This window comes from Eschscholzia californica, unplaced genomic scaffold (assembly GCF_041429995.1).
Source record: "Eschscholzia californica isolate CP2 unplaced genomic scaffold, dmEscCali1.0.p SCAF_2, whole genome shotgun sequence".
NCBI classification, from domain to species: Eukaryota; Viridiplantae; Streptophyta; class Magnoliopsida; order Ranunculales; family Papaveraceae; genus Eschscholzia; species Eschscholzia californica.
Window position 1 is genome coordinate 53,570,394 of NW_028238309.1, and position 10,012 is coordinate 53,580,405.

The 10,012-nt window shown below is 36.7% G+C and overlaps 1 protein-coding gene across 1 annotated transcript; it reads right to left on the reverse strand.

The window, feature by feature from the left end:
- Positions 1–105: 105 nt before the first annotated feature.
- On the reverse strand, positions 106–8,578 carry LOC147559021 (dehydrogenase/reductase SDR family member FEY-like). The gene is made up of 8 exons (XM_086660794.1): positions 8,166–8,578; positions 6,552–6,672; positions 5,604–5,721; positions 5,147–5,283; positions 3,397–3,498; positions 2,435–2,527; positions 1,547–1,619; positions 106–636 (listed from the first exon to the last, which is right to left on the reverse strand). The coding sequence occupies exons 1-8, from the start codon at positions 8,390–8,392 to the stop codon at positions 374–376; spliced, it is 1,134 nt and encodes a 377-aa protein (XP_086516920.1). The 5' UTR covers positions 8,393–8,578; the 3' UTR covers positions 106–373.
- Positions 8,579–10,012: the final 1,434 nt, after the last annotated feature.

Genomic DNA, 10,012 nt, shown 5'->3' on the forward strand with positions numbered 1-10,012 from the left:
CATTTGACAATCTTGAGTATGTGAAGCTTTTTATTTAACCATCAACATGGTATATCCCCCAATAGAAGCAAGGAATAATTTAATGTTAAACAATTTCACACCCTCTTTCAGAATAATTTATAATACTAAACCAACAACAATAATTATATTATTATTAAGGTTCAGAATAATAAAAGAGGAAAAAAAAATTAGAGAAGAAGAAATTAACAAGTAATCTACATGGCAAGAGAAGCTTGAGACTTCGCTCTGAACATATAGTAAGCAATAATTTCAGAGTAAATTGTTTTGAGGGCTTATAATAACGTGCCAATAGAAACGATCAAGCTCAACTGCTCATAATAATATGCCAATAGAAACGATCAAGCTGGACATCTTACTCTTGTTTGATACCGTAACGACACTGGACTTGTTCGCCTTCTAAGAACTTCTCTACAGCGTCTGGGGGAAGCCCGATCATTTCTAACGTCTTCTCCCACACTCTGTTGGAAGTTGCTGTGTTATGTGCTTCTTCTGAAGGGTTAGCCGGACTACATTCATATGATATGTAAGCACAAACGGGCCATTCATCTGATTTCAATTTTTCACAGTATTCTGGTACCTGAGGATCGGTAGCTGCAAACAGAGTGCTTCTCGAACCTGCATTTGAATAGTTTAAAACTGTGTTTCTTTAATAAGGCTGCCTTTGACTTCAGGCGTATATATAAAGGGACTCAGGTGAACATGTCCGTATTGGGCTTCCGGTCGTTTTACCAGCCCTAGTGAGTAGGCGCGTTCATGCTCACTCGCGATGTACATTATATGTGTGTGACAGAGAGATTAAAACACAGATGCAATCATTTTCCTCTATCAGTTAGGTGTACCTTGAAAAATGAGGCTGAAAATTTGTTGGACCTACGATATCAATGGCTAGTGATGGCTCTGCCATGACAGTGAGTCTAAATTCTATAATTTGGGTGCTTGCTTTTATAACTCCACGTCTTTCTAGATGACCATAATGGAAACTCAACGTTTAATAACTAGATTTCAAGTTCACTTTTTTTCCTGAATTATTATTACATCATAATAGAATGACATTGACATGGGATAGTTAGCATTAGATCATATTGTGTTGATAGATCGAAAGATGGAACAGCACATAAACTGTCAATACACTATACACTCTCATAAGCTACCTGCTGATAAGTGTATTCCCGAGTATTTCGACTAATTAGACTACTATGAGGGTGTGCCGTTGGAATCTCGAGTTCACTCTAAAACTAGCTAAGGTTCGGACTAGCCTCCTAGCCAATGCAAGGAAGCAATAAACTGTCTCACTACTTCAGATTGAACGGTTTGACTCTTGACATTTCTCACTCCAATTTCAAAACTAGATATGTTACCTTAGTTTTTCCTGTTTTCTTTATTATATTTTCTTCCTAGGTGTGGAAAGAAATGATGAATATCATGAAGTGTTTATAACAAAAGGGTCATACATTTTAGAGGTTAAGAGTGAAGACACTACACAAAATGAACTTATCTAATATAATATCAGTAGATGACTTCTTACCTTCTTGAGAAGAGAAGATGAAATAAGGTATCAGATGATAACCCACTTGAACAATTCTCGGTAGATCTCTTGCCTGCATTTCAGGAACAAAGACAAAAACTTAGTGAGGGCATACAATTAGAGCAGCAATATGAGGACCCATCATTAGTTCCTAATTTCAGTTAATTTCTTTCAGAAAATCTTATTGCATGATCCATTATAACCTAGGAGGTTAGAACTACACCCTCAACCACAATCAAGTTGCTGCCGAACTATAAAAAAAAATTCAGAAAGAAAGCCACATTTTGGTGGTACTAAATCACCTCAATGAGTTTAGGAAGGAAGCTGTAAGACCAGAATCAATATGATTTTGGCGAACATACTCGAAAATAAGTTTACTGGAGAGTTTGATTACTCGAAGGTCTCTAGTTTTCTGTTTCACAATATGATCCAGAAAATGAGACTTGTGACTTTTATCTAAGATACTTAAGATTTCCATGTTTAGTATTTACAAATTTTCTTCTTCTCAACAATAAAGATGCAGACATAATAGAAAGCAAAATCTGGATCTTACAAAATTCCACGAGTATGAATGTCACAAAAAAAGGCACAACTCTGAGAATGTTTAGTGGGTCTGAATTAACACAGAAGATAAAAGAATTTAAAATACTTCAAGTATATTGAAAAACATCATAATGTAGTTTGAGGATGTCAATCTCATTGTTTTAAAGTCAACCAAGAAGCATTTAGTTTGGTTTAAGCTGCTCAGATATAGAAATAGGCCATCTGTAGTTATACGTTAATGACCATAATGCACGCCATTCCTAGAAAAAGGAGAAAACAAAATAAAAGAGAATTGTAGACTGTAGAGTAATCTCATAATAAGGACAATTATTCTTAAACACTTACAACATTCGTATCGACAATTCCAGGTGATACACAAAGAATATTAATCCCAGCTTCAGCAGGCAGCCGCTTGTGGAGGATGCTGCTAAACATGACCTGCGAGACAGATATTATTCGATCTCCACCTTTGAAAGTATGTAAGGTTATATAATATAATTTTTTTTTTCTAGCGAGCATGGATACTGCTTTGACATATACTTTTGTATCAGATACGGATAATGTATTCATGTCGGATACTCACAGTCACTTCAAAGGGTATAATATGAAATTTTTGTATATCTTGTGTTTACTAACTTGACTTGTAACAAATCATGTTACGTCCAGAAAGTTCAACACAAGATATACATACAAAAAAATGTTTGAAGAATATAGGATATTCGTTAAGACAAAAAAATGTTTACGTGTACAACTATGTACTCTTTGGGTCCTTTTAGGTTATCTAACACCTAGTAGGCTAGTACTGGTGTTGGGTACTGTTGTCTATGTTGATGTACATGCGCATTCCATGATTTATATTGATATAGCCTAACAGCCCCATCCTTCAGTCTCAGCTGAGGACATATGTTAGTTCATTTTATTTTTATTCTGTACTTATTTAAATTTTTTTTAACACATAATTTTATGACCTCGACTCATTTCATCGGGAACATGTGCAGTCAACACTTGGAGTTTTATCTCCCTATAGGTGGTCATGTGCATCTAGTCTAAACCTGGTTATCCAAAGTATGGTAAGAAAAATGAAATTTAGGTGAAACCCTCAACCTCGTGAAGCCAATCAAATGATTGCTCTCACCTAGCACCCTTATCTATAATTAGTGTGCAGTAGCTGGGCCATGTACGACAAAGAGGTCATAGACCACTGTGGCCTACCTAAGAATCAGTATTCATAAGAAATGAACCGAGACGTACAACCAATAATAAAAACCATGGAACCAACCTTAACCTTAAAGAAATTAGTAGTGCACCTGGGCTAGTTTGCTACTTGAGTATCCCACTGTACTTGAGTATTTTCTTTTCCCGGAAACGACATTCATGTCTTCTGGATCGACAAAGCCAAGATAATGCATCTATGAAAAGCATTTAGCAAGTTACCCTCAGCACTTTCAAGCCTTGAAGATTTTTAAGAAGAAACAATATATTCACCAAAATGGTTGATAAATGATCAACTGATTTTTAAGTACTTCGGATCAATATTAGTTGTTAATGTGTTGCATATCATCATAAAAGGTCATTTCCGCTGACTCGGGCTGTAGGAACTAGGGCATCCTTGGTTCCTTTCCCTATCAATGTTAACGTTTAGTGTCATAATAGAGCTTGATATCCATGAGTGGACCATTTGGACATCAGTTTCAAGCATGAAAAAAAAATTCTCACAGAAAGTATGACCTATCATTTAGATATTTCAGAGTTCAATCTTCATATATCTGGAAGTTCAGGCCATATTACAGAACAGTGATATCAGAATATTCTAACAGAGAAATCCCAACATTTAAATGCAGAAGAAGCAAAATACAAGGCATTGAAAGACCAAATACTTAACCACCTCTCATGTTGTCTTAACAAATGTAGTACTTGAATATCAAATTTTCGCAGGTTATATTCACTGCTTCCATTTATATATTGTTATTGGATTAAGAGAAATAGGTAATAAACTATTTAGAAAACAGTCTATATGCTTAACACATGCATGTTGAATGCTTGTTTTTGCATCTGAAATGAGGAGAAACAAGCACTTATTACTTATTTTGATCATCAAAAATCAGATTTTCTACTATACCAGTCAATATCAGATTAGATTTCTTAATCTGAAAATCAAATAAAGGTGCTATTTTTTCAATCAATAAAGGTGATATTTTAGTCAATCAAATAAAGGTAATACTTTTTTAAACATGAGATCCATTAAAAGGCTTCTCTAATTTTTAACAATCATGTGAGGTTCAAGCATATGTAGAGATGTTGATGTCCTTACATGATGTTAAACCAACAGATCATCCTGACAAGAGGGTTTGGCGATCAAACGCTACTGACAAACTCAGTGTTAGCAAGTGCTATAACTACTTAGAGCAGGACTTGCAGATCCTAGACCCTATTCACATCAGCATTATTTGGAGAAAAGCCATCCCACCTAGGGTCGGCTTCTTCGGCTGGGCCTTGCTCCTAAACAGAGTACCTACGGTAGACTCTCTACAAAAGAAAGCTCTCTTTAGCTAATAGATACGTCCTGTGCAAAGTCCAGGAGGAAAGCTTAGATCATATTTTCCTTACTTGTCCAATAGCTAGCAGCATATGGAACTACTTTGTAGCCTCCTTAAAGGTGCACTGGTGCAGACCGGGTAACATAAAGGCAAATGCTAGAGCAATGGGAGGGCCTCTATAAAAGAAAGAACAAAAGGAAAGTCTGGGAGGTGATTCCCTTGGCAATCATTGAGAACCTTTGGAGGGACAGGAACAACAAGATCTTCAAGGACATGAACTCAACTACCAATGTGGATGTGGATGATGTAAAAGGAACTATCCACACTTAGATAAAAAAATATTGATGCCTTTAGGCACATATCATATATTGATGTAGTAAATAATTGGGAGGCGTGGATTTCGTGAGGATTCCACTTTCCTAGCCCTCCCCTTGTACATATGTTTCTCTCTTCAATATATTCATTCAAAGTTTCAAAAAAATAAGCAAAACAAAGAGACAGATGTATATGTAGAACTTACAGTGGAGTTCAAATTAATAATTCTGCTCGGAGATCCTCTGATAAGAGAAGGTAAAAGCAATATCGAGAGCAATGCTGGAGCCAGATGGTTCACTTGCAAGTGTTCCTCGTACCCATCCTTTGAAAATTTCTGTGGCTCTAATTTAGAGGAGACATAGATTTTATCAGATTAACAAGGACAAAAGCTTCTCATTCGTACACGGTGAGGAAGTGATATAGAAAGCAATAAGCAAAACATATTGGGTAAAGAATAACTAAATATGTTTTGACTTGCTATGAACTTGAAAGTGAAACATCATAAAATTTGTTTTTTGACAAATATGTGTATAGGTATAAATCACCTATTTTTGTCTGAAAAGAAACACAAAAATCTACTAAACAGAAGCATGTAGGTAAAGACACATAAAGTAAATGTTCTGGTAAGTTATACACAATAAAAAGTGACATTGGAATCAAACCTCCCATTGAAAAGATGCCTGCATTATTTATTAAAACATGCAAAGGTCCCAACCGTGCATTCCATGCTTCAGCAAATTTCACCACAGAATCCATGGAAAGAAGATCAAGCTCCATCACCTTGACAACATTCGTGGATGTCAGTAACTTGTGAACCAGAGCTTGACAGGATTACCTCTTTATTAACAGAAAGATTCCATAATCACGACCAAGAAAGAACTTCCGACAAGCATGGTTATATGGGCATACATGTGCATCTTTAGGAAGTATCGCTAACAAAATCTCAAAAAGTATTAAAATAATACCAAGGGTCCGCCTTCATAAGAACATTGTAATCTTAATTTCTTTTGCTGCCATTCTTCAGGGTTCGCCTTTATTAATCATATCGTTCAAAAATTATACCAAGGATCATACGATGCTCATCATCAAAATATAAAACAGGAGTGATTGGTGATTGGTGATTGGTCTATAATTCTTAAGTCTAATCAGGAGATATTAATGGTCAATCAGCACCAGGTATCTAATATTTTTCCTTAATAGCAAAACAAGAAAAGGAAGACAGTGCCCAGTGCATGCTCTCAAGGTTGAAGTAGACCTTGCCACAATGGATTACTTGCGACCTTCAGAAGACAAGGAACCAAGGTGACCTTGAAAATTTAGCAACCTAAGTCTTAAATAATACATAAAAACCATTAGTTCTAGGAAAGGTACTATGGTGGCAGACTGGCAGTTTCGAGATTCTCTAAAATATAAACAATTAAACATCACAGCTCCAATAGTCTGAAAATGTGACAAATGATCCTACAAAATCCAAAGCATAAATACCTAAATGTAATCCCATATTTTTGTAGCCACATAAATGTCAAATGTAGGATACATTGCTCGGTCATCTTAAAGTCTTTTACCAAAGATCAGATATTTTCATATACTGTATCTTATTGAGTATATACCTCGACATTGAGAGGGAGACCCGCCCCCGATGATTCTGTCTGCCACTTCTCTATCAATTCAAGAGCTGCTTTAGGTTTTCTAACAGCCATAACAACATGTGCCCCTGACTCTGCTAATTGCCTGTGAAAATGAGCCATGTCAAGCAAGGCGAGAGCATAGACTATAGTTTGCCAACAAGACTGCAAAATGATGAATCATGGAACAACTAGCAAGGACAATAAGCTCTATTGCAGATTTCAAATGGTGGTTAACAGATTTTTCACCGATTTTTCGAGTCTTAAAAATGGAAGTTTGGGAACAATAAGATCGATTGAAGGTCGAACTTGCCCAGATTGTAGTATACATGAAGCTCACAGATCACATGGTGTCCTCGTTACCAGCCTTATACACAAAACTCACGAGTACATGCATTCTAAACAGTGAGTCAGCTCTGTTAGGTTATACTTTTCAACAGCTCCTAGGCTTTGTTTGCATGAAACTAGTGATTAAAGTATATTTGGAGGGTTTAAATTCTGACTTATTGATCCCAGAAATATGGAGGAAGTTCGGCATTTTAAGAAATCGAACGGGTAACAATCCAGAAGGACTCTTACGGTCTTACCACCTTTATGCAGACTAATTGACATTTCCTGTGCTGACAAATACGCAAGATTTAAACAAGAGATGTGATAGTTCCTTGACAATCGGGCAGATAAACAGATGAAGTCCATCCTTCCATAAGAATATAAGATGATTAAGAAAACAAACTGGGATGAAAGGGTATAAAAATAATATGCGATAACAGTTGTTTCCTGCATCAAAACCGAAATTCTTGTCACTTTGAAAGTCTTGTTAAAGAACATTGCTGACTGTAACATCACTTGAAGCCTCCAATGGAATATTATCTAAATTTCTAGAATCTAGAATAAGTTTTTCTTTAACTGGAGTTAATATTGAATGAAAGAGGAATGTACAAAACCCAGAGACGGGATGCTTGGAGGAGGCAGAATGGGTTTCTGCTGGCGTAAAAGAAGAGAAAATTGCAATGGTTTTATCATTGCCTCCCAAAAACAGGTCAAGTCTAAAAAGGAGTAAAACTTCCCTCGTTTACCCTCCCTCCAATGATAAAACTAAGCTTGGACATAGGAATATATTGAAGGAAAAAATATGTACAAAAGGGGGGGGGGGCTTAGGATTCGGAGACTCTCACGACATCCAGGCCTCTCAGTTTACAAGCTTGGACATCTTTGATAATCTTGGATGCTTCTAACTTTATCCCTTTGAAACGGCATCATTCCTTGCTTTCCATATAGCCCATACCACAGCGTGCGGTATTATCTTCCATGTTTTCCTCACTAAGATTTTCCATTTTGATGTTATAACAGAAACTTCTGTCTATTCTACTACCTTGGCTCTTCTTCCTAATAAGCCCCATATACTCTTATGTCCTAAATTCTGGAAGTAGCAAAAACCAACCCATCAATATCTCTTCCTATTTTCGCCCTAATTTTGCTCTTTGATTCTCAAACATAAACTACCAAGTACCAAATGTATAATTCTAGGTAGATTGAAATTTGTTAAGACAACGCTAGGGCTAAATAAAAGTTAAATTGCAGAGAAGAAAGAGAGAATACCTAGCTGTTTCAAGACCAATACCACTGGTACAACCAGTAATGATACAAGTAATGTCATTGAGTGGAGGAAGAACCATTGGATTGTGCAAATGACTAGCGACAATCCTTTGAAAGAGCATTTCGTGAATCAGATTCCACCAACCTCTCAACCATTCCATCCATCCCAAACCCTTCTTCTCTTTCTCATTTGATGGAGATGAAGATGATAATGAGGTTGATGAACTCATCTTCTCTCTCTCTCTCTCTCTCTAATCTATCTTCCTCACTATCAATTCTGTTGATCTCAGATCTCGGCGTATTTTTCAAGTTCAGAATTTTGTTTGTAGTTTCTGACGTGGCTGGAATCTCAAGACCTCGGCCAGGGTGGACTGCTCGAGCGCGGAATTCTCCCGTGTGGCAATGTTTGTATTTTTTTTGGGTTATTTCCCAAGTGGCCCCCAACTTTGTGACCAGCTTCCTGCCTAGCCCCCTAGATTAGCAAAAATACTCATATGGCCCCCTTTTTGAGATTCCGTTATAACACCGTTAACCATTCAACGTTTCTCTCTCCTCCATTTCATAACCTCTCTCTGCCACCTCATCTAGCCAACTCATTGTCTTCTCCGGTGAAGGTCGCCGACCGATCATTTTTCCGAGCAGGGACCTTCAAACCTAAAAAAAATAATTTCTCTCACCTCTCTTTAATTTTTTTTTTAAATTTCCTCTTTCTTCCTCTCTCATATCCCTCTCTCTCTCTCTAAACATATAACAAGAAATGTAGGTCTGTTCTGTTCGGAACAGAACATAGATCTGTTATGTTCTGTTCGAAACAGAAATTTGTTCTGTTCCTTAACAGAACAGAAATCAATAGTTATTGGGTCGGAACTTGTTATTACCCGGGCTCTAATACCAGTGTTGGGTGGTTTTGAGCCTTTCTCACCCCAAAAGCCAGCTCTTGGGGTGATAGAGGCTCAAAACCACCCAACACTAGTATCCGAGCCCGGGTAATAACAAGTCTCGGCCCAGTAATAATTTTCTCTAACTTACAGACCAAGTGTTCCTTACCTTTAACTTCAAACCGTGTTGGTTGTTCCATATACACATCTTCCTCCAAGTCACCATAAAGGAAAGCGGGCTTGAAATCTAGTTGCTTTTGGGGGTGAGAGAGGCCCAAAACCACTCAACATCTCAAACCCATGAGTGGGTGGATTAACGGTCCTCTTTCCACTATAATCATCAATCAAATAATAAAAGAACAAAATTAATTTCTACCCATTTTATCTCATATTAAATCAAGTAATGTGATCAATTCTTCAACAAAAGAAAAAAAAAATAATGTGATCAACTATTGCGCTCTAGAATCCCAACCCCATTATAGTATCACTAGATTCTCATTATAGAATGGCCATTCCTGGTGATCACGTTCTTTCCTTATCATGACAACCATTTAGACGAATATCAATAGAATCTCACGATGCTTTTAAGATATTAGAGCATCTCCAATGCAACCCTCAAATTGTAAAATTCAAAGCGTCACCTAAGATTTTTTGATTTTCTTTTATAAAAAATTCTATCCAATGTAAGACTCAATTTGGATCTCAAAATGACGTGACATCATTTAATGTTGAGATTTCCAAGAATAAACTCAATATTTGAGATTTCTTTTGAGGATCTCAAATGGTCACTCAAAATATGCATTACGAGGAAGAATGCGATTCTTTTTAAAAAGAGAATCTCAAACCCATGAGTGGGTGGATTTAATGTCCTCTTTCCACTAGAATCATCAATCAAATATTACACGAACAAAATTAATTTCTACCCATTCTATCTCATATCAAATCAAGTAAACATGACCAACTATTGCGCTC

What these genes read in the sequence shown, in the direction of transcription:
- LOC147559021 (XM_086660794.1), bottom strand. Translation starts at nt 8,392, where the DNA reads ATGAGTTCATCAACCTCATTATCATCTTCATCTCCATCAAATGAGAAA. An exon ending in ATTGGTCTTGAAACAGCTAG is followed by an intron (nt 6,673 to 8,165) that starts GTATTCTCTCTT and finishes TCATTTTCACAG; the next exon opens with GCAATTAGCAGAGTCAGGGG. An exon ending in GTCTCCCTCTCAATGTCGAG is followed by an intron (nt 5,722 to 6,551) that starts GTATATACTCAA and finishes AATGTTGTCAAG; the next exon opens with GTGATGGAGCTTGATCTTCT.